Source organism: Onychostoma macrolepis, chromosome 01, assembly GCF_012432095.1.
Source record: "Onychostoma macrolepis isolate SWU-2019 chromosome 01, ASM1243209v1, whole genome shotgun sequence".
NCBI lineage: Eukaryota > Metazoa > Chordata > Actinopteri > Cypriniformes > Cyprinidae > Onychostoma > Onychostoma macrolepis.
The window spans coordinates 37,976,481-38,002,334 of NC_081155.1; the positions used below are offsets into that span (position 1 = coordinate 37,976,481).

At 35.9% G+C, this 25,854-nt stretch overlaps 1 protein-coding gene across 7 annotated transcripts in view; it reads left to right on the forward strand.

Annotated features, from left to right (window-relative positions):
* The window catches only part of sdk1b (sidekick cell adhesion molecule 1b), a 227,098-nt gene that overhangs the window by 83,033 nt on the left and 118,211 nt on the right, over window positions 1–25,854 (forward strand). For all 7 annotated transcript variants that reach the window (XM_058789555.1, XM_058789548.1, XM_058789564.1 and 4 more), the window contains 4 exons: window positions 7,156–7,312; window positions 9,842–9,948; window positions 14,637–14,784; window positions 24,666–24,799. In XM_058789555.1, the coding sequence (XP_058645538.1) occupies window positions 7,156–7,312; window positions 9,842–9,948; window positions 14,637–14,784; window positions 24,666–24,799 (546 nt within the window). The remainder of the gene's footprint in view (window positions 1–7,155; window positions 7,313–9,841; window positions 9,949–14,636; window positions 14,785–24,665; window positions 24,800–25,854) is intronic.

Here is a 25,854-nt window from a genome sequence, read left to right on the forward strand (position 1 = left end):
AATCAGCGAGAATCAAGTCTTTGACATGCTCTTGAGAAAAGGTTAAAAGAAAGAACTTCTCACCCTTTCAATAAAATCACCCCTTCTTTACCAGGTGAAAGCTTTGCTTGAGATCGGTGCCAAGGGAATATATAACGGCTATACTCTTAATACAGCATGTCAAGAGATTTCTCTTTTGGAGAATGGTAACTCTTTTAGATGGGGCTCATCACCCGTTTTACTTGAAAGAGTGTTTCTAGAGCACATCGAGACATTTCTGGGGTATGTTATCCTTGTGAAACAGCAGGACTGTCAAGAGAACTTTTCTGCTTTTGAGGGTATGTGTCTGTGTTTGCGAGGCTCTCTGATAACTTAATCTTATGTCGAGCCGTGTTTAAGCCTGTATTTGGATTTTGTTGAAGAAAAACTGCAGGAAAGAAATATCACAAATGCTGTCAATATCTCAGCTGTTTCTCCAAGACAACATTGGAGGAATTGGAGAGCAATGGCTTTTTGCTGGAAATTCTGTATATAGAGACACATTTTTCAGCTAGTTTCCAAGGCAACATTTGTCATTTTCATTTAGTTTAACTTGATGTACTAAAATAACTAAAGCTGAAATGAAAATTAATAGAAACTATAAAAACAGACAAGAAAATTACTGAAACTACAACTAAACAAAACATAAAATTTAAATTCAAAATATTAATAAAAACCATATCTCGATGCAAAAATATACTATTTTTAAAAGCAATTTTAAAAGCTACAAGTGAATTTAGGTATTATGATGTACAATATAAAAATGAATATTCTTTTTAGATTTTAGAGACCATTTAACAGTGTAATTAAGCTATTATTTTTTAAGAGAAAGTGAGTGTTGGATAATGGCAGTGGTATTAAGAGATAATGAAAATGAGCTTGCATACAAGCAGTTAAATATACAATCGTCTCTCCTTTTTCAGAATAGATCTCAAACATGTCCTTAGATTTGTTAAGGTACCAAAGTTTAACTGCAAATCAGACATTTCAATATGAACGCTATATAGCCATAAAATATTTTTTTCTGGGAATCTACAGTAAAGACTGTATGAAACCATTAGTGAGGCAATAGAATGACGATCATCCATTATACAGCCTGTGGTGTAGACATTTAGAAATGCCTGCCTGTGTTTGTATGAGTGAGCGATTGTGTATGTCCTTTTCTTTCAGCTTTCTATTTATTTTTGTTTGCTCTCTCTCTTCATTCAGTGTTAGTTTAGTACTTCATTTTCAGAGCTGTCAGATTTTGCATGCTTTTGAACTTTAATTTGATTATAAGCAAACAAAGACGTGCTGAATGCTTCGCTAACCCCCTTATCTGGCGGCAAACAGTAATTATTGTGCATTTGTTCTATTTGCCCTCTGAAGAATAACTAATTCTCTCAGCTGTACATGTCTACCTGAGCACAAAAGGGTGATGGGATATTTAAAACAATTGAATCTGTTTCTATACTGCTTTTTATGTCTTTGTTCTCCGAACGAGCCAATACAAGCGTGTGTCCAGCGAGGTGGCGTTTTGACTGTGAGGTTGTTTAAGAGCCAAAGTCCCTCCTTCAGTGTAAACAGTTTCTAGTGAAATATAACGTTTTTGCTTTCGCATTTTCTCTAAAGGTATAATTGTAAAGTTCAGCAGGGAAAAATAAGGGACACTTTGTGTTCCTTTAAACCACATGCCATTTGAGATTGAAGAAAACTGTTGGTGGCAGGTGACTATTGGCCACTTTGTAAACAAAAATGAAATCCTGCAGAGTCACAGCGTGTGCCTGCAGCTATGCATGTGTATAAAAAGATATCCTAAATCTGAAATTGACTGAAATATGTGCTAAAATGCATTGGAGATGCAATCACTGTGCTTTAATTTTAATTTAATATTGATTTTAAAACTATACTATGCTATATTATCATACACCATCAATTTAAGCTTTTCTCTTTACTCAATTTATAACACTGGATAAATAAGGTTTCTGTTTATTTTAGGTGCATTTTATATATTTTAATTAACTTTGAATCCAACGAATCCAGTGAAAAATGTGCATCCGTGAACTACACAAGGAACCGATTGAAAGTAGATGAACTGTCTTTATGTTTCAGAATTTAAGCACACAAACATTGTGATGAACAGTGGGCCTATAACTAAAAGTGCAAAAAGCATGAAGGTGCAAAAAAGCTCAGTCTGTTCTTTTCCTTTCCTTTCTTTTCTTTTGTAACATAACACCCAGTATTAGAGATACACATCCGTCTTCTTCAATTTGTTTTCTATTGTAATATGTCATTTTTTGGCACTGACGCTTGAATGTGAAACCGATCAAATCTGATATACTGAAGCTATATCTCAGCTTCATGCTAAAATATCAAACCGTATTATTGTAGACAGATGGTAATATATTAATATATTATTGGTATATATATTATAAAAATTTTAATCTAAAAATGCTTGTTGCATATGCAAGAAAAAAATACTTTTATTAAAAATAGATAATATATAATATATAAGAGAAAGATAATAATAATTATTAATAGCCTAATAATTTTCTACATTTAAAAATAATATTTGATTAAAAACTCTGGAGTTTGAAAACATGGTTTCATTTATTGTTTTGTTTAAAGTAATATATTAAATTATTAATTAATTAATAATATTAAGATTCTGAAAATGCAGATTTTTGTTTAAAGTAGTTTATTCAGTTATTATTTTCAATACATTTCATTTAAAAATGCAATAAAACTAAATTAAACTGCATTTTCCAACTCGTGTATTAGTATATTTTTAGTCTTAAAGTTTTTCATGTCTGATATAAGTCCTTGAGTTTTCATGCTTCAGGTAACACAGACTGATGATTCTTTCAATAATGTTTGTCCTTTCCATTTCACAGATTGTACTCTTCCTGCTTTATGTTCTTTTGAGCGAGCTATAGTCCTTCACAGAGAGATTTCCTGGTTGCAAGGCACTTTTAAAAGGGTGTATGTGTGTGCATACTGTTGTTTCCTGTTCCCTTGAGAATCTTCTGCCTCCACTTTATGGAAATGTCACTGATCACCCTGTCTCTTCCGCTGCGTGAGTCTGTGTGATGTGTGTATGCGCGTACAAGTGTGTGTGGACAGCTTGTGCCGGAGTTCACTGTAATGTTTGTGTGGGTGTTTGATGTGTAAATGTCACTGATCACCCCATTTCTTCCACCTGATTACCCATGCTTGCTTCTACCTGGCTGTGCGCTCAGATCTTCTCTGTGGGTAACTGTATCCTGAGGCCATAGGAAAATACCAGTTTTGGTACTCCCCAAAACTGTACGATTGTGCTGTGAGTGCATGCGGATGTCACACCGTCTCATTATACTGGAACCACAAAAAAGGTCAGCTCACAGGGTGCTATGATCCTCGCATGGTGTATTTGGCACTAGAAGAAATACAGATTTGCCTCATTAAGTTCAACATCAAGCTCCTTTCCTGTGAGATGAACACAGTAATCGTTCATCGGTTAAGGATTAAATGCGTTAGCGCCAAGTTTCAGTCCCAAACAATGATAGTAACTGGAGAGCTATTAGTTATCATTTAGTGGTGCTTTGTAGCTATTAATGTTATTCTTGCTCATCTGTCTTTGACAAATAAGAGTGTTCACAGTAAAAAAGGAAAATATTTTAAAAATCTAACTTCTGTAAAGATCTGAATCTGCATCCTAAATTAACTTTGTCTCATAAAAAGGTGTAATTATCTGGTACTAGTTGTTTTTTGACAGCTGATGCTGATATCTTGGAAAAACTTATCGGACGATCCCGACATTTGAAAAATACCAAATATCGGCCGATATATCGGCCTTGGCAGTATATTGGTCGACCACCATCTGGTCTTCCCCCTGCAAATTTTTGCAACAGTTATTTTACTATCATTTATATAATATTGTAGTTTTTGTCAATATTTTTAAATTGATTTTATTTGTATATTTTCTGTTTTCATTTTAATTTAAAATTTTAGTCATTTGTTTTTGTTTTGAATCTGCTGGATCATTTAAAATGATGGACTGGCCCCCTCAAAGTCCGGACCTCGACCACATTGAGCCAATTTGGAAAATAAACTGGACAGATCTTTTGTACATTCATAGGAAAGCCTTTTGCTTGAGTTGCAGAAGGCATGGGATAACATTAGTGTTGAAGTTCTCAGGAAATATACTGACACTATGCCAGAAAGATTTGCTTCTGTAATTGCCGCAAAAGGTGGACATACCAAATATTCAAGTTAAAAGTGGATAAAAGCGGTACAACTCACTTCATCTGATATTTGTTGTGCTCAGAGCAACCATCTGCATGTTTCTTGAACATTATGAAACGAAATCATGTTTTGGAGGCAAAAAAGGTCAATATTTTCAGATCTGTCAGGTGTTCTAACAATTTTGGCCACCACTGTATATTACTTTGTCCCCCAAAATATTCAAATTAATTTTGATCTGAATTATCTGGGGTAGTAAAATTGTAAAAAAAATTGCATTTAAAAACTCACCCTGCATCATTTACTGACATAGGCAAAAATCACTCACGTTTTCTTCAGAAAATTATAAGATCTTGTTAAGAGTTAATGCTTCACATTTCTATTCTCTCACCTTTGTGCGTTTAAGCAAAGCACTTAGTGGCTCCAGGAGGGCTGTTTCTGCAATTAGTCTTTTTTTTGGATGAAAGCATTTGCTAAATGGCGAGTAATTTACTAACAAGTGTGATGGGAGCCACTGAGGCATTGGCCTTTAGCTTCACAATAAAAAAACTGAAGTCATTTTATCCAGCAGAGACAGTAAGAATGTTTCATTTGAATTTTGACCTGGGCAACACACCAGACGAGAAGACTGTGCCAAAGCTATGCAGCAGCATCTTGCTGCCTTCTAAGATACTTTGTTTTGCCCAAATCCTTAGGCAGCATCATGTGTACATACAAAATATACAATGCAATTACAGAACTCAATCAAACAAACTGTGAATAAAGTGGAGTAAAAAGATATTTTTCTTAACAAAGCAGTATGGATTTATAATATCAGCTATGTATTGGTTATTGACTGCCACATGAAATTCGTAAATGAAAATTTTGTTTATGATATTTGCCAGAATTTCTAAAATGTATCAACAAAATTATTTCAAATGAAATTGAACTATTGATTGTTTTCCTCAAGTATTGCTAGCTTAGCCACATGCTGGAATCAAAAAGTGCCATGTTGTTAACTTGAAATGCTCAAGAATTCATCAAGAATCAATTGTAAGTTGTCTTTTGTGTGCGCTTCAAGTCAGTCCTGCTCTTTTGCTGCTTCTTGAAAAGCTTTCCAAATCGATCGCTGTTTTATGGAACAGAGCTTACAGTATGTCTAGTGAATATACATTCAGTTTAGTATGACTAAAGACCGAATGGAATGTTTTTGTCTTTTTTTAACTTACTGTATTCATGTAGTGTGAACTGCATACCAGCTTCCACACATTTAGAGAGAGCAGGAGAGCTCCTTTTATCAGTCTCATCTCAGGTCACATGCCTTTCCTACTGTTTTCTACTGGCTGGATGTTCTTCAGTATTAGTGATGTCATCTGAAGCCATTCTGACTATAGATGGAGAGATTAGATTCACAATACAAAGGCTTTGAAACAAGTTTCCCACAAAGCACTTGAGTGAAAGTCCCTTTGAGATCTTTTTCTGCGTTTATTGGGTGAATGTGTATTATGTAAATTGGTCTGAATTTGACAGTGCAATACTGACATGAAGGTGACTTATTCTTTTGACAAATACCACATTAACTGGGTGTCTAGGGGCAAGTGTGTATTTGCAGATTTTCTCAGAAGTATATTTCATTTTTATTATGGTCTAAATATTTTTGCTACAGCCCAAGGACTCATACAGTACGTAAAACTGTGTTAAGAGAGGGCACACGTTAGAGAGTTAGATGTGTTCCTAGATCAACATATTTTGTTGCCCCGGGAACAACATTTTAATCCAAAAATTTAGTCTTGATCATATCCCTACACCTAAAACTAACCTTAACCATGAGTAATCCTGAAAATCAGAGGAAATGATAGATGAATGACACTGATGTACAAGCACCAAATACTGATTGTAAGTCAAAACTTCACAAAAACTATAAACTGGTTCTTCAAATCTGATTGGTTAATCACAATGTTGTTCCACGGTCAACAAAGATGTTGATCCAGGAACATGTCACACTTGGTAAAATCAGGTTCTGCAAGAGAGGGCACCAGAAAGCCTAATATAGAAAGCGCCAGCCATTTCAGTTGATGACTTAAAGGTGAAGTGTGTATTTTTTACTTTTTCATATTTAAGTGTAAAGCTATTTGTTGGTTAAACACAGCACAAAGTCACTATTAAAACGTATTCCTCTTTGTCTGAGCATCCTTACTTTATATAGTATATGGTTTAAAATGTTGGGGTCAGTAAGATTTTTTGGAGGAAAATGATATACTTTTATTCAGCAAGGATGCATTAAATTGATAAAGTGACAGTAAAGACTCTTACATTGTCGCCTAAATAAATAAATGAAAGAAAGAAAGTGCTGTTTGAACTTCCTTTTCATCAAAGAGTCCTAAAAAAGTATCGCAGTTCCCACAAAAATATTAAGCAGCACAACTGTTTTTAACAGTAATAATAAATGTTATAAAATAAAAGTTTCTTGAGCAGCAAGTCAGCGTATTAGAATCATTTCTGAAGGATCATGTGACACTGAAGACAGCATTGCATCACAGGAATAAATGACATTCTGAAATATATTGAAATAGAAAACAGCTATTTTAAATCGTAATGAGAAAACGTCTTTCAAAAATAACAGGAAAATCTAATGTATATATATATATATATATATATATATACATTATAGATGTACTCTAAATGTGTACTCGGGCACAGTTATCAGTCTCGAAATGGCCAAATATTGGCTGGTGAATCAGCCTGGGTGATATATCGGTCATTAATCAGAGTAATATTTGGCCAGTATGTGGGCCTTGACCGTTTGAAATATCATGGTCAGCACTTTATTCTTATGCTCAGTGTGCTTTTATTCATGCATCATAATTAACCATCTTTGCACATTTGGGGAAGTTTAATTGTTCATTATATCAAAATTAAGCATGGGTTTTCATTCTGTTATTGATGTTCTCTTCACAGACACGGCTCCGTACTTTAAAACAGAGGCAGGGGGTGCACAGACACACCTGGAGGGGAACAGACTCGTGCTCACCTGTCTGGCTGAGGGCAGCTGGCCGCTGGAGTTCAAATGGATGAGAAACAGCACAGATATCACTGAATACACACCAGAGTACAGGTAATAATCAACACATACTGTACACTCTGCTGTCTGCACGTTTAGACATATATATTTAATTGATTTAGTTGTTTATATCTCTTATCCAAAATCATGCAACAGGAACAATCCTTCTGAAACAAGATCATTAATCACACTAAAATGGGCTTTAACGTCTGATCTTTGAGGTGCTATTCCAGATCATGAAGTCTGAATAAAACAGCAAAACATAAAACCCCCCAATACACAAATCTCAAATTTTCATTTCATTTTTTAAAGTAGTTTGTCGCACTATTTTAGTATAAGTAACCATTATCTTAACTGGCACCCATATACCGAGGTCATTGGATTCTGGATTGTACTGCACAAAATAGTGCTACAGTATAAAATAATAGACGGTGCCAAGTCCTTTGGGATCTCATTTGTCCTGTTCCCTTCTTTGGCCTCTTTCTCTTGTCTGGTCATCCATCTTTGACCCCTCGTGTTTTGGAGACATTATTATTACAGTGACCTCAGAGTTGTGTATAATAAAGAAATGATGTATAATAAGAACAGTGTTAGCAAGATGAGCGATGAGGTCTATTTTCATCTTTTTTAAAGCAATGAAATTTGACTTTATAGGGGTAGTTCACCCAAAAATGAAAATTCTGTCATCATTTACATTGTTCCAAACAGGTATGAATTATCTTTTTAATGCTCAACAACACATGAGAAGATATTTTGGAAAACATGTGTAACCAAACAGTTGATGGTAGCCATTGACTTTCATAGTATATTTTGCCTTATTATGGAAGTCAATAGCTACCAACAATTGTTTGGTTATAATGTTGCTATGAAAACTTTAATAATTGCCTCACATTGTTCTAAACAGATTTGTCATTATTGTTAACTAAAATCAATACTATTAAAACCAATTTTGTTAATTAAAAAGAAGCTGAAGTAAAATAAAATACAGTATATATATTAGTTAAAGGGATACTCCATCCCAAAATGAAAATTTTGTCATTAATCACTTACCCCCATGTTGTTCCAAACCCGTAAAAGCTTCGTTCGTCCTTGGAACACAATTTAAGATATTTTGGATGAAAACCGGGTGGCTTGTGACTGTCCCATTGACTGCCAACTAAATTACACTTTCAAGGCACAGAAAAGTATATAAAACATTGTCAAAATAGTCCAGAGAATAGCTTACGCACTTTGCATCCATCGGATGCTCTCCTAAATGACACAGAGAGACAGAGAGGAGATAAATTGTCGAATAAATGTCGTTATTTTTATTTTCTTTGCGTACAAAAAGTATTCTCGTCGCTTCATAAAATTCAGATTGAACCACTGATGGAAGATGGACTATTTTGACAATGTTTTTTTTATTGTTTTCTGTGCCTTGACAGTGTAATTTACTTGGCAGTCAATGGAACTGAAGTTAAAATACTAGAAGTAGAAATACTAAAGTTGAATTCTAAGTAAAAAAAAAAACTGAAATAAAAATAAATTAAAACTAAATATACTTAAACTAAATATACAAAAACACATAACAAACTTACTAAAATATTTAAAATGCATTTGAAAACTGATTAATACTATGAATACTAGAAAAATACAAATTCCAAAACTATCAAATAAAACTGTAATAGTATATAAATAATATTAAAATTAAAACCTGTATGATTTATCTCTCTTCTCTTTCTATTTCATCCTGACAGTATCATTAAAATGTAATGTTTTTTAGTGTTCCTCTGAATCTTTTCCTTATGGTTGAGATGTCTATAAAAAATGACAGAGCGTTGAGTTTTTATCAGTGCAGCTTATTCCACATTCAATCCATGTGAACCATCACTTCTGGATTAAACACAGTCATCTGTTAAAACCGAATCAACACAGATTTGAGCAGCTCTGACCCTGTGGGCTTGTAATCTTTCTCATTAAACAGCACACACTCACATCCATCTGCTCATAAATCCAAGCACTTATTAGTGTTCACTTTCAAACTTCTTGTCTGTTTATTGTACAGGTAGAAGAAATCATGTTGCAGGTACTGATAACACATGTTTGACTGTCATATAAGAGCCAAGTCTTGGAATTCATTCAAAATAACAGTATCATACTACTCGTGCTATTTCTGTGGTACTGTATATTCTATAACATGGTGAACGGTATGCAAAATCATATAGTGTGGTATACTTTTTATTCCACAATGCAGTGCACTTGATTTGAACTATTAATTAAAGTGCGACGAATAAACTGCACTACCCCAATTTTTTTATATTTCCTCCTTGCCTCTTTATTGGATCAAACTGCCAGCAGTGAAGACATTTTTATGCAAAAGTGGATTAAAGAAGTTTGATAACTTGAAGTGACTCACTGAATTAAACATGCAGTGTATGAGGTTATAATGAGACAACAGTGTAGTACACTGCTGTTTAAAACATTTATCATTGTATAATGTGCTGTTTCACACTCAAAAGGACATGTCTGCAGTATAGTGTGTACTGCACAGCAAGAACTTCAAGTAAGCACCATGTAAATCCCAAATCTCTTTCTCTCTTCCAGGTACACGATTACGTCGTTAAAGCGTGAGGACGCGGGTGTATATCAGTGCGCAGTGAGGAACAGGATGGGAGCGCTGATCCAGACGAGGGCCGATGTTCGTGTGGCTTGTAAGTACATGTGTATGTTGTTAGAAAGGGAGTCCGGGAGGCTAAAGCACAAATGGATTTCACACATCACCACACTCACCTAGAACACTCACATATGCATGTAGCACAGGAGTCCCATAGGGGATGAACTAAAAGTGACATTCAAGAAACACTCCAGTAATTTCTAAATATGCTGTCACTCCAGTACACTTTATTTACTGTTTGAAGTACAGTAGGCGTATTGGACACATATACAAGTGTATTACAGCAAAAGCCACAAAAAGCCATGTAGTAGTGTTGGGTGATATGCTCCATAGACATATCGTCGTATCGTCAACCTGTGAGATCGCCGATACATGATATCATCATGCAAATTTATTCATTACTTACTTATTTAGTTTCATAGCCAGAGAGTGAACCAACTCCAGGGTACGGCTAAAAGCAGCCTAACGTGAGTGTCATCTATTAAAGGGTTAGATCACCCAAAAATGAAAATTCTGTCATTAATTACTCACCCTCATGTTGTTCCAAATCCGTAAATATTTTTGATGAAATCTGAGAGCTCTCTGATCTGTAATCAGCGTTGTTTACATTCAGTAGATAGCACGTGCATGGTGAACGTAAACAACGCTGATTACTTTGATTACGTTCTGGGGTACTCTCCAAAATGGCAGAAGACGGTAACTCGGGGAGAAGAATTGCTGAATAAATTATGTTATTATTGTTTTCTTTGCGCACAAAATGTATTCTTGTAGTTTTGTAAAATTATGGACAATTTTACCGATGTCCTTGATACGTTTCTGTGTGTTGGTCATGATAGTGTCCTTGCTGTCTATGGAGGATCAGAGAGCTTTCAAATTTCATTAAAAGCATATCAAGTAGCATATTCATGTCATGTCAAATCTTTAATTACAGACTTAATTACAAACTAAAAGACTTTCAAATCACATGAGCCAATATTTTATTCACAATAGAACATAGATAATATAACAAATGTTTAAACTGAGACATTTTACAATTTTATGGACAAAATGAGCTCATTTCAAATTTGATGCCTGCTACAGGTCTCAAAATAGTTGGGACGGGGACATGTTTACCATGGTGTAGCATCTCCTCTTCTTTTCGAAACAGTTTGAAGAAGTCTGGGCATCAAGGTTATGAGTTACTGGAGTTTTGGTGTTGGAATTTGGTCGCATTCTTGCTTGATATAGGTTTCCAGCTGCTGAAGAGTTCGTGGTCGTCTTTGATGTATTTTTCGTTTAATGATGCGCCAAATGTTCTCTATATATGAAAGATCTGGACTGCAGGCAGGCCAATTCAGCACCTGGACTCTTCTACTATGAAGCCATGCTGTTGTAATAGCTGCAGTGTGTAGTGTTGCATTGTCCTGCTGAAATACACCTCATCTGGAGGAGAGCATATGTTGCTCTAAAACCTTTATATACCTTTCAGCATTCATGGTGCCTTACAAATCATGCAAGCTGCCCATACCGTATGCACTTACTGTGGGGCAAAAAAAGTATTTAGTCAGCCACCAATTGTGCAAGTTCTCCCACTTAAAAAGATGAGAGAGGCCTGTAATTTTCATCATAGGTATACCTCAACTATGAGAGACAAAATGAGAAAAAAAAATCCAGAAAATCACATTGTAGGATTTTTAAAGAATTAATTGGTAAATTCCTCGGTAAAATAAGTATTTGATACCTACAAACAAGCAAGATTTCTGTCTCTCACAGACCTGTAACTTCTTCTTTAAGAGGCTCCTCTGTCCTCCACTTGTTACCTGTATCAATGGCATCTGTTTGAACTCGTTATCAGTATAAAAGACACCTGTCCACAACCTCAAACAGTCCAACTCCAAACTCCACCATGGCCAAGACCAAAGAGCTGTCAAAGGACACCAGAAACAAAATTGTAGACCTGCACCAGGCTAGGAAGACTGAATCTGCAATAGGTAAGCAGCTTGGTGTGAAGAAATCAACTGTGGGAGCAATTATTAGAAAATGGAAGACATACAAGACCACTGATAATCTCCCTCGATCTGGGGCTCCACGCAAGATCTCACCCTGTGGGGTCAAAATGATCGCAAGTACTGTGAGCAAAAATCCCAGAACCACACGGGGGGACCTAGTGAATGACCTGCAGAGAGCGGGGACCAAAGTAACAAAGGCTACCATCAGTAACACACTGCACCATCAGGGACTCAAATCCTGCAGTGCCAGACATGTCCCCCTGCTTAAGCCAGTAAATGTCTGGGCCCGTCTGAAGTTTGCTAGAGAGCATTTGGATGATCCAGAAGAGGATTGGGAGAATGTCATATGGTCAGATGAAACCAAAATATAACTTTTTGGTAAAAACTCAACTTGTCGTGTTTGGAGGAGAAAGAATGCTGAGTTGCATCCAAAGAACACCATACCTACTGTGAAGCATGGGGGTGGAAACATCATGCTATGGGGCTGTTTTTCTGCAAAGGGACCAGGACGACTGATCCATGTAAATGAAAGAATGAATAGGGCCATGTATCGTGAGATTTTGAGTGAAAACCTCCTTCCATCAGCAAGGGCATTGAAGATGAAAGCGTGGCTGGGTCTTTCAGCATGACAATGATCCCAAACACACCGCCTGGCAACGAAGGAGTGGCTTCGTAAGAAGCATTTCAAGGTCCTGGAGTGGCCTAGGCAGTCTCCAGATCTCAACCCCATCGAAAGTTGAAAGTCCGTGTTGCCCAGCGACAGCCCCAAAACATTACTGCTCTAGAGGAGATCTGCATGGAGGAATGGGCCAAAATACCAGCAACAGTGTGTGAAAACCTTGTGAAGACTTACAGAAAACGTTTGACCTCTGTCATTGCCAACAAAGGGTATATAACAAAGTATTGAGATGAAATTTTGTTATTGACCAAATACTTATTTTCCAACATAATTTGCAAATAAATTCTTTAAAAATCCTACAATGTTATTTTCTGGATTTTTTTTCTCATTTTGTCTCTCATAGTTGAGGTATACCTATGATGAAAATTACAGGCCTCTCTCATCTTTTTAAGTGGGAGAACTTGCACAATTGGTGGCTGACTAAATACTTTTTTGCCCCACTGTATGCACCCCATACCATCAGAGATGCTGGCCTTTGAACTGAACGCTGATGACACGCTGGAAGGTCTCCCTCCTCTTTAGCCCGGAGGGCACGGCGTGCATGATTTCCAACAAGTATGTCAAATTTGGACTCGTCTGACCATAGAACACTTTTCCACTTTGAAACAGTCCATTTTAAATGAGCCTTGGCCGACAGGACACGAAGGCACTTCTGGACCATGTTCACATATGGCTTCCTTTTTGCATGATAGAGCTTTAGTGGGCATCTGCAGATGGCAGATGGTTGTATTTACCGACAGTGGTTTCTGGAAGTATTCCTGGGCCCATTTAGTAATGTCAATGACAGAATCATGCCGATAAGTGATGAAGTGTCGTCTGAGGGCCCGAAGACCACGGGCATCCAACAAAGGTCTTCGACCTTGTCCCTTACGCACAGAGATTTCTCCAGTTTCTCTGAATCTTTTGATGATGTTATGCACTGTAGATGATGAGATTTGCAAAGCCTTTGCAATTTGACGTTGAGTAATGTTGTTTTTAAAGTATTCCACAATCTTTTTACGCACTCTTTCACAGATTGGAGAGCCTCTGCCCATCTTTACTTCTGAGAGACTCTGCCTCTCTAAGACATCCCTTTTATAACTAATCATGTTACAGACCTGATGTCAATTAACTTAATTAGTTGCTAGATGTTCTCCCAGCTGAATCTTTTCAAAATTTCTTGCTCTTTCAACCCTTTGTTGCCCCGTGCTAACTTTTTTGAGACCTGTAGCAGGCATCAAATTTGAAATGAGCTAATTTAGTGGATAAAAGTGTAAAATTTCTCTGTTTAAACATTTGTTCTGTTGTCTATGTTCTATTGTGAATAAAATATTGGCTTATGTGATTTGAAAGTCTTTTAGTTTTAATTTTATTCAAATTTAAAAAACGTCCCAACATTTCTGGAATTCGAGTTGTAGACTGAATTTTATATTTAACATTATCACAATTTAATAAAAGCATTCTAAGTTACTAATTATAATGCTTACATTTCCTCAGTTATACAAACAGCAGCTACAGAAAATGAGCAAAGAACATTTACATCATCAAAGAACATCATCACTGACTTCAGTCTAGCGCGAGTTTATGCACTTAAAAACACTCCCATTATAATCAGTGATGCCATCTCTTAAACTTACATCGCACACACATCTGCACTTTGTTGTTTATGATGAGAGAATTTGCGACAGAGCAGAATTCAGTCAGCGAGCACGCACTGAACTACAAAACTCCAGTTTTTCACCAATGACTCATCTGAACACTTCTGATTGGCCATTGCATTCATAAGCACAACAGAATCGTGTGTGATTGGTTATAATGCGCAACACTGTAAAAACCCGTAAAAGGAAATATGATGGGACATATTACTTAAGCCCTAATATTAATTAGATAATAATTCTAGCCTTATAATAATAATAATCGTTTTGATATTGTCAAAGTCATCAGCCACAGGAGATATCTCTCACTATCGTCGCTACACCATACTATTGTCTATCGGCACAACCCTAAGCAGTAGCCATTTTTACTAAATTGCACCTCTCCATCTCTTTCTCTCTTTATCCATTTCTTTCTCTCTCTTAGACATGGATCACTTTGCTGAACTGGAACAGAGGAAAACGGTCTCTCAGGGAAGAGCTGCTGTCCTGAATCCTCCCGCTGTGACCAGTTACCCTCGCCCTCAGGTCACATGGTTCAGAGACGGCTTCAAGATCATTCCTAACCATCGAGTGTAAGTGGCCGTTTTGACATCTATGAGACTTGTTCTGTAAAAAGATCAACAGATATTGACATAAACCTGCTCTAATTTATTATGTAAACGGTTTTGTCTAAAAAAGGCCACTTATGTCATCATTTACTGACCTCTATCATTTGTTTTTCAAACCTGTATGACTTTCTTCTATAAAATATTTGTCTGTTGATGAAAATTCTGCCGGCACTTTTCAACAGATTTAGAGTGAATGAGAACTGGAGCTGCCAAGCTAGCTCCAAAATAAGAAAAAAGCTCACTCATGTGAGGAAAAGACCAAAATTTAAGTTGTTGTTCTCTGAAAGTCATTGTTTAAAATATCTATTTTTGTTTTTCACAGAAGAAAGTCAGTCATGTATGGAACTACATGATGGTGACTAAAAGATGATAGAATTTTTCATTTTTGGGTGAATTAATCATGTAAAAGATCAATATCTATTGACACCAACTTGTTTAAATTCATTATGTAAATGTATTCCTAACATTATAATCTGTCAAAAGTCAGGCAAACCTCGTCTGTACACTTTAGAACACACACACACATGCTTGCATTGAGAATAGTGTTACATCAATCACTGTCTACAGTGTCTTTAGACCGATTGCATCAGTTGGTCCCCGCGGCAGTGATGTGCTTTATGACATTCATTGATTCTCTAAATGAAACCGGCACGTCCTGCAGTTGTTGACACCACGCTACACATTCTTGGATTGTTAGTAGCAGGGTCGACATGTCTGCTCATCAAGCTTTACTGTCAGTGTCACAGCAGCATCTGAGGATAGCTCACCTCGCTGGCTGTCAGTCAAACGGTTGTCATGGTACCTATGAGACGGTCTTCATTTCAAAGGCCACTCTTACGTGAAATGTGTTACTCTATCAAAGAAACGAGATCTAGAGCAGAGAGATAAATACTCATGTGTGTCCAACGAAAATACACCCACCCACGACTAGCACAGGGGTTGTGAGGAGAGTGCAAATTGGTTAAGCATAAATTTAGCATAATGTAGAGGGATTTAGACTTAAAACTAGAAAAATAAACTAAATTCAGCATATGTTTTCTGAAAACATATCTGAATATCTTACACAGTTGTGTTTCTCAGGTAAATTTATCGGAGTGTCTATTTACACTAATTGCAAATAGCCCGCCTTGCTGGCAGAGGGCTAATCAACACTACAAAAGACAACTGTCAAACAACAGCTCTAGTGGTGTAGATGGTAAAGTGCCTGCCCTTGTCTTTTTGACGCGATCGTTTGAATCTGCCTTTTGCCAAACTTTTTTCCCCTCCCTTTTTAAATGTCATTTCTTGTCGAAAAGGGATTTATTTTCAATAAAAAAAATTAAGGAAATAATCGAAAAGTTGAAAATAAAGTATCGGTATAGGGTTAGGGTAGGTGTAGGGAGGGCTTTATTGGCCCAATAAGGTGGCATCCATTTAATAATTTTGAATGAAAATTGTAATTTGCACTCAATACGTTATTTTTGCATGTTTTATAATGTACTACAATACTGAGGTGCAGATAATTGTAGTATATATGAAATAAATAGTATAAATAGATGAAAATCCTGCTATTTTAACATAGAGTAAATATAATCTATAGCTATTTGCACTTAGGCCCCATTTACACTAGTGCGTTTTCGTTTTAAAATGGCGTTTTAGAATGAAAATTAACCCCCGTTTACACTGGCGTTTCCATTGCGTTTTAGAAACGTTTAAACTACACAACCGAAAACGCAAGTCACGTGACCATTCATGTAGGTACTACCATAGATATGTATATGTAGATGCCCTATTATTTAGATGGCGGACGTGTCTGCGTGCTTCGAGCAGTCGAATGGGGAATCTACCCATACATTTCGATGGGTACAACAACGAGCATGATGTTATTGTTTACCCGGTCGTCAAGGATACGCAGAGCGAATGTGAGCAGCTACGCCATCGTTTTCAAAAGTCTCTGTTTTGGTCCGTTTACACTGAAACGCTACCCCGGAGTTTTCAAACTAAAACAGGGTCTGCAGCGCCTTCGATAGGTGTAACCATAGCAAAAGTTATGCGTTTTAAAACAAAAACACACTAGTGTAAACGGGGCCTTAGTGTAAAAAGCAAATCACTAAGAAAATCCTGCTATTTACACTGCCCAAATTTATATTGTTTAAAGGGAAGGTTTTTTTTAGGTCTTTTAAAGAAATGGACATCTGAAGTCCTAACGAAGTCCTAAATGCATTTTGAATCGCAGTGCAAACTGTTTCTTACTTTTCTGCTAGATTTGTAGATCATTTTTTCCCTTCCTGTCAGCTTTCAGATCCCTCTTTGTGCTTGAACATGCTGTATTTGCATTGCTAACAAATCTGGGATTAGCTCCTTTTCTTCATGTCAATGAACAGTTTGGAGAGACTTCCTAAAAGACTACAAGTCTCCCTACAGAGATTACACTCTTAAAAATAAAGGTGCTTCACGATGCCATAGAAGAACCTTTTTGTCTGAATGGTTCCATAAAGAACCTTTAACATCTGAAGAATCTTTCTGTTTCACAAAAGGTTATTTGTGGTGAAAGAAGGTTCTTCAGATTATAAAAAGGTAAGGAAGAGATGGTTCTTTAAAGAACCTTTGACTGAATGGTTCTTTGTGGAACCATAAATTGTTCTTCTATGGCATAGCTTGAAGTACCTTTTGAAGCACCTTTATTTTTAAGAGTGTACGTGCAGGTATAATTTGTATCTAGTTTGGTAGTTTGGCTTGTGTTTGGACTATAAATTGAAGCATGTGATTTCTAAAATAGTGTTGAAATCAGTCTTCTTGTTGCTCTTATCTGCATGAAATTTCATTTCCATGTTCACTCTTTCCTCTTGATTACTCTTTGAACTTCAGATCTGCAGACACACTCCTCTTCCCTTCATCTAGCTCTCTCTCTCTCCATTCCTCCCTCACTTGAACGTTTTTTGCTGCTGTTTTCTCTTCCTACTTTGCCTGATTGTGATAATTGAATTGGCTCTTTGGTTCCCTAGCATAGCAGAACATCATAGATTGGACCACTGTGTCATTAGGCTTTCCAACCAAACATGCACACACATACATGCCATTTGTCACAAACGTTCTCAGACATTCATGTTTATGAAAACAATTGAGTAAAACATACTGACCAAGTTTGGCTTGCTGCAACTAGTCTCGTTCACACCAAGAAAAATAATTTCATGATAACTACTGTATATTGGCATCCACTCCAATGCACAAAAACATTCTGTTTATTATGTTGTGTGCTGCTTAAAATGCTCACATTCTTCAAAGTTAGGGAGGATTCTGATTGGCTGTCAATGTTTTTATTGCACACTTTGGCATTATATACGCTAATCACCCACAATCCAGTTTAACCAAGCGTTAAATGCACTGGAAAAAGTGTTGCAACATGGAGCCCATTTTCATTCTTTCAAGGCTGCATTTATTTGATTAAAAGTACAGTAAAAAAAAGTAAAATTGTGAATTATTATTACAATTTAAAATAACGGTTTTCTAGTTTAATCTCTGTTAAAATTTGATTTATTCTTGTATTGGCAAAGCTGAATTTTCAGCAGCCATGACTCCAGTCTTCAGTGTCACATGACAATAAAAAAAGTTATTGTTTTCATTGTTTGTTTGTTTTTTTGTTTTTTTTTAACCTATGTAACCTTGTATTTTAATAAAAAATGTCAATAAAAAAAAGTAAAAAAGACAAGTAAATAGTCAGTAATAAAATAAGAATAAATTAACAAATTACAAGCAATAGCACAAATAAATACAATAGAAAAAAGTGCTTTAAGTTCTTAGGTAGGTCTAACAGTAGTAGTCAGGTACAAAATACTATCAAGTTAAAATTTATTGAAGCTAAAGAAGTTATTCAGTTGAGATCAGATTTGAGCAGAGTGATTTTTTTCTTTTCTATTTGTTGTTCTTTGGTTAACATGAATGACACAAACAGGTATATTAAGCTACTGTCACTTTAAGACCTAACGCATGAATCTGTTCATGCCCAAAGGCTTTTTATTTTAACCCAGTTAAGACTGTGCTTATGAGGGTACTAGCCAAAGCATTTTGACTTAATATTGTCTGCATTTGTCCATTTAAGCGTGGTAAGATACAAAAAAGAACTCAGTTCGATAATGGTGTGCAGTCTGAACCAGTGTGCACGCTTTGGGTTTCCTTTTGTGTCTTCTCATGCTTTAATGTTTTAAAATTGTTTGAATGCTTAAACTGGCAAGACTTTAAAATGTGCGTATGATAATCTTTCAGGACAAGTCAAAAATTAAGCAATAAGCTGATAAGCTGAAGGGGGAAATTTTCAAAAAGCATCCTTCTGAAAATTGCACCACTGAAAATTAACCCAAACTTTTGAACGATGAAGTCAACAACTAAAAAGAACTAAAAAGTTATTTGTGCAACTTAAGTTTCTCCAGTGGCATCAGGCTGGGCTCTAATTGTAATTTATTTTTAAGAGTGTGGCCTCATAAGCAGCAGCAACAGATCTGCCTGTGGACAGGATGTTGAGCAGCTGGTGTCCTGGTGGTGACACAATAACCTGAAGCTGACTGCTCTGAAGCTTGCAGTGAAGATTGTGGAAGAAGGACACACAAACCCCCACAACCCTGAACATCAGTGGCTCAGCTGTCAACACCATTGAGTCCTTAAGTGCGCCCTTAAGAGGGAAGCAAACAGTGATACTGTTATAAAGAAGGATCAACAGAGGATGTATTTTAAGTGAAACCTGGAGAAATTCAGTCTGTCATAAGCTTCTACACAATAATCTTAAGGTGCACTTCCTTCATAACAGTTTGGTGTAGGTCGGGCGCTGCACAGGAATACACTGCACTGACAGTTCAGTTGCACTTCAGTTCAAAGTAGGCACTATAAAGATGCTTTTCCTTTCTCCCTTCTAATTAATTCATTTGTTAATGCAAAAGGCAACCGCAAACAGCACAGTTACAATATCTTTAACAATTTACATTACCTTTCAAAAGTTTTGAAAAGCTATAAAATACTCTTTGGAGAATGTCTCGTATACTCAAAAAGGCTGCATTTATTTCATATATAGATAGTAAAAACAGTAATATTGTAAAATATTACAATTTAAAAATGTTTCCTATTTTAATGTATTTTTATTTTATTATATTGTCAGTGTCTTCAGTGCTCAGAAGTAATTTTGATATGCTGATATGGTGCTTAAGTAACATTTCTTCTTATTATCAAAGTTGACAATAGATGTTCTGCCTAATATTTTTGTTTAAACTGTGATGCATTTTTTTTTCCGGGACATTCATAACTGGAAAGTTCAAAACAGCATTTATTTGAAATGGAAATTTTTGTACATTATAAATGTATTTACCTTCACCTTTGATCAATTTAATGCATCCTTGCTGAATAAGTAATAATTCTGTTGGTTGGTTGGTTGGTTGGTTGGTTGGTTGGTTCGCTTGCTCGTTCATTCATTCATTCATTCATTCATTCATTCAATAAATAAATAAATACTGACCATAGACTTTTAGTTAATTTGTGTTTATACCAATAATTTTTTTTTAGATTTAGTTTGTATTAAATTAGCACCAGAACATGTATTATACAAATAAAATGTATTAAGAATAGACAAAAGTATATTAAAACATTAACATTAACCTATATTAAAAAACAGATTACCTAATATTAACAAACTGAACCTTACTGTAAAGTGATACCATTTTTTCATCCTGACGTTAATCATCATATTCATGATGTAAAGAACCAGCAAGACAATGCACAGGCTAAAAATGTCTGCTTCTTATGTATATATACCAACAATTAAAAAAATGGCACAGATGGAACATACACCCCCTTAAGAAGACAAACAAATACAATGAATGCAGCCTACCTTGCCTCCAGGACATCTACAAGGTCCAACAATACGCCTTCACACACGAGTCATCATCTCTTTTAAATATTTTTGTAACCATAAACACAAAAATAACCATGCACAAGAACAGTAACCCTCATTAAGAACTGAACAACATCCCTGCTAAATGCTTGCTGTTGTTGTTATTGTAGGCTAGCATTTACTGCTGAAATTCAGCACCTTCTGCATTTATCCAGGGCACATGAAGGTCCTCCAAAGCTATACAGTTGCATATTTGACCAATTTACAGCATTTTTGATGTAATAATTTCCATGACTAAACAATATTCAATATGCTTTTCTTCTATCTATCTTTATATTTCAAATTTTTGTATTCTTTTTGTGTGTACAGGTATGTTTATTGTGATCTTGGGAGCAATTTGACAAGTCAAATTTCATCTAAGTACAGTTTCCTGGCTTGTAAACTAAAATGTAACATTTCTCTGTCTGTCTTTCCCATGGTGCTTTCTATTCTTCTATTTTCCCCTATTGTCACCACCTTGTAATAATTTCACCACTGGTTATCTGCACTGACTGTGTATGGTTTAACTCATTCACTGCCAAAGCTACAGCTGGTATATTTCTAAAGAAAATCAAAATTTGCTTTTTTCTGCTCCGCTAGCAGGACAAATCAGAATCAGGAAAGTAATTATTCTTTCCAAACAGGTTTTCCAAATGCTCTTACTGTCCACATCTGGCATGTCTAAGGGGCCGTTAACTCAGAATGCATTTTTTCATTCTCCCATGGTATTCGTTAGATGGACGTGTTTAACTGCTGCTGTCTAGTCTTTTGCAGCATCTTGTACATAAAGCAGCATTCTAAAAATGCTTTATTTTTATTCCGCTATCCTGCTTCTTGCATTTTGAAAAGCAAAAATGTTTTCTGTGTGAATGGCCCCTAAGCCATCTGGTCTAGCCCCCAAATCACGCCATTGGTTGAGCCAAATGTTGACATGCTGGGCTGTTCCAACAAACAAACTAATGTTCAGAATTGCTGGAAAAGAGACAAGGGTCCAAGGTTTGGCTAGTTAGCATTGTCCAGATATCTTCTGCTGGTTAACGCTGTAACTAAACCATTTGGTAGTGGAAAAGTGTAGTCTTCCATTCAAATTAGGCTGTCTGTTGTGACAAAATTGCAAGCAACTTATAAATTAGAAATGTTTCATCGTAGTACAGTGGATGTTTTTACAAGGCTCCAAAAGGGATAGTTCATCCAAAAATGCCCGTTTGTCTGCCTGTGAAACACTAAAAAAAGATATTTTGTTTGTTTTTGTATGTCAGTGGGATCTAATGAATTTCATACAGGTTTGGAATAACATGAGGATGAGTAAATGATAACCTAATTTTCATTTTGGATAAACTATCTATTTCAATGTGTAAAATTAACTATGAATCTAGAACATAACAAACTTCACCTCACACCCTTAAATCCAGCCTGAAAGTGTTAGTTAAAGGCCTGGAATATTTTATATTTTAAAGTTGAAGCTGAAAGTGTGAAAACATCCCATGCTGAGATTTTTCCACTGTGGATTTATTTTGGACTGAGTGTGAGACTTCTCTTTTTTCATTTTCCCTTCCCTTCCCTCGTTTTTTCCCCTGGATGGAGAGGCTGGAATTAAAGACTCTGAGTTCAAAGGGAATTTTTTTTCCTTACAGGAGATAGATTAAAACGCTTATTCTTGACGTTTTCATGTGGTTTTTCTCTTTCTCTTTCCCTGTCTGTCCTGTCGCTGTCTCTCGCTCACCGTCTGACTTTATTTCACCTTGAACTCCATATGAACAACATCTAGTGCCCATTAAATATCTCAGGGCTTATCCTTTTCTCTATCTCCCTTGTCTTACCGCTTGTTTGCTTGTCTGATTCGCATTTCCTGCCCTAAAAGCTCTTCTATATTGAAGTCAGAGTATAGGCTACTTAGTTCCTAATGGTTCCTCCTCTTTCACCTTGAGACTGTGTATGCGTACATGCATTAGCGTGTGAAAGTGTCCAGTAATCAAAATGAACCCACTCGTTGAAATGTCGACGAAAGAGCTCTATATATTTAAATGTGGACAGTCACCCATGACTGGACTTTATTGACATTACATGGTGGCTCATGCATTAAAACACTGAGCTCCTCTGTTTGAAGATTACTGTAGGCTTTGGCCAGCGTTTCGGAGGTCTGCCATTGCGTCAGGATTTGGTGTGGAGAAACTGTGCACTTACATAAACGAATAATGTCAAAGTCACGACAAATGTTTTTTTTTTTTTCCACTTCATCATCTTTGTCATTATTTGAGCTGTTACAACACCACTTCTATTTTCAGATGTCATTTAAATTATTGAGGTTGAGTTGAAGTAGTGCTGAAAGAGTCGGCTAACAGCAGCCCTACAGTGTGCGATCCCAATGGTGTCATTCCACCTGGAGTTTTCACTACGTTTTATGGTTATATAATGGAAATTATAACTTCACCATAAAAGTACTGTAAGCAGAGACTCCTGTACTGTGTAGTTAAAGGGATAGTTCACTCAAAAATGAATTTTCTCATTTACTCATCCTCATGTCGTTCCAAACCCGAATGACTTCCGAATGTTCCCGAATGTTCTTCCATAAAGAAATTTTGAAGATAGGAAAAGTGCTTGTTACTCTTTTCAATGTAATTTCAATGAAAGGGCCATAAAAGTGTCATTAAAGTAGTTCTTACAACTTGCAGACAACTAAATGGGTTGCATAATGTCCTTCTTAGATGAAAACAACAATAAATAAATGTTGATTTTATGTTATTAAGGCTGTAGGGCTGTATCACTTTAACTATAATTGCATCCTGCTTGTTTATTGGTTTCAGATGCTTTTTTTTTTAAATATTAGATTTTTTGTTTGTTTTTAATTTGGTCTTCCAAACTAAAATGTCTATCATATTTTGCTATAGCTGTTGGTACAACAATAAAACCACACTAAATTGTCTTTTTATTTACAATGTATATGTTTTGAGTCTAAGTAATGGTCATTTTGTGTTACCCTTTCAAATTTTGCAGTTTCATCGCATTTTATATTTGTTTTCAAATTTTGCTGAGAAGCCTTTACATAGTTTACAGTATTTTACATTTTAAATACACGTTTTGAGGAATATATTTTTCAAACCTCTGTCAAAGGTCTCATTGTGGCAGCTCACTCCTTATAGTGTGACAACATGGCTTGCTTAAGTTTATGTATATATTTTTTTTATATTATTTGAATGTTGATAAGTTGATATGTATAAGCAGCTGTCTGCATTTGTTCTTCTTTTTCCTTGTGCTTTACTTTTAGAAAAGGCCTTTCAGTAACCGTCTGTTTCTCTGGGGAGTTCTGACAGACAGGATTGTAATTTTGCTCGGGCTTTCTGCAGGTTCTCTGGGTGTGGCACATCTAGTTGTGGCGGTGACACTTCTGTTATGGTGACTAAAGTGTGGAGCTCTTAGTGCTTTTAAAAACTTGCCTCATACAAAGGTGTGATTGTGTCATGTGTGTGTGAAAATTTGAAAGCGCTATTGACGTTTCTCACAAGAGCACTATTGAACACAGACCATAGAGGAACATGAAAGCCCACTCTCCCTTCTTTCCTTATTCATTTTGTTGTGTTTTTCTTTAGTGAGTTATTTTTTCCTGCCCTAAAAATATCGGTTCAAAAAGTGGCAAAAACCTCACATAATGTAAGTGGACGTGTGCACATGTTTGTGCATGTTCATTTTTCATTGTGTCCAGTGATGTATTGATTTGTGAACGTGTGCTGAAAGGAGTAATTATCATGTTGCCCTCTTGCCGATGAGACCATCCAGAACTAAAATAATAAAATGCTCATGTGCTTTCATTAGTACTTTGCCTTGCACAATTTTACAAATAAGTCAATTGACTTGGCACAGGTCACCCTGAGATTAGAAAGGAAATGAAATCATAAGTGGACAGTCTTGTTGACCATTCTTACAAGTGTTTTGTGTGTTTCTCTTTTGCTTTCAGAGCAATAACATTGGACAATCAGCTTGTGGTTTTGGGGACGGCGGCAGCAGACGCGGGTCGGTATTATGTACAGGCTGTTAACGAACGTAATGGGGAAAACAAAACCAGCCCTTCCATTTACCTGAGTATAGCAAGTAAGTTTATGCAGCATTTACTATACATATATATGCTTTCCAATATATGATGTCTACTGGAAATGTATGTAATTTCAATAGAACTTAGATCTTAGATTCAAATAGTTTAAAAGCTATTGAAAAATTAGGAATCGCTGTATTAAAACTTTCATTATTAAGATTAACAAACTTTGATATGTAGTTCAACAGATCTTTGGGTATTTCAAGTACAGTCAAATAGTCACTAAACTCCACAATTCACATATTTGCATGTATGTATATAAATATATATTCATATTTTAATCAACTACTGATCGTTAGGCATCATAGGTTTGTTAATGACTTGATAATGAAAGTTATTTAATCTGCTAATGAGTAAAATGTTGCTTAGAATGAATGCGGATATGTTGTAGGTTAACTTATCATCTCTGTCGCATGAAAACATTTGTGATATTAAGAACGTTATCAGTTAAATGTCACAGCTGATGTGCGAAACAGGCCTATCAGAGACTGTACGATGGTAAATGTTATGCAGGTTGTCAGTGGCTGTATAAAGCAAAATTATTAGATATTAGATTAGATATATTATTTTGGATTTATTTGTTGTGTGATTGTAATGTGAAATGGTAATATTTTTTTTATTCAGATCGGCTCTCTGGGATAAACTATTGACTTTTTTTCAAGTGGATGTGATTTTAAATTAAACATATTGACCCTCCATTTCACCTTTCACATTTTCAACCATCTCATTTCTCTGTATTGTCAGTATGCTGTAGAAACACTAGTGCGTGTTGTGTGGCACATTTTGTAGTTTGCTTTTTAAAGGACGTTAATTTCGTCTTTCCACTGGGAGCGAAGGAGAAAGTTGTTTTTGCTCTTAATTAAAGCCAGAATTTTTTTCATACCTTTCTGTTGAAACAACCAGCTACTTTTTAAAGTGCAATGACATAAAAGTACCATGCAGAAGACCTTTATAAAACTGATTTCAAATGAATGTAAAACGAAAGGAACAAAGGGGTAAGGAAAGTGTTCCATGTGAAAATCATCTCTTTAAGTCATTAGTTTCTCCGCAATGT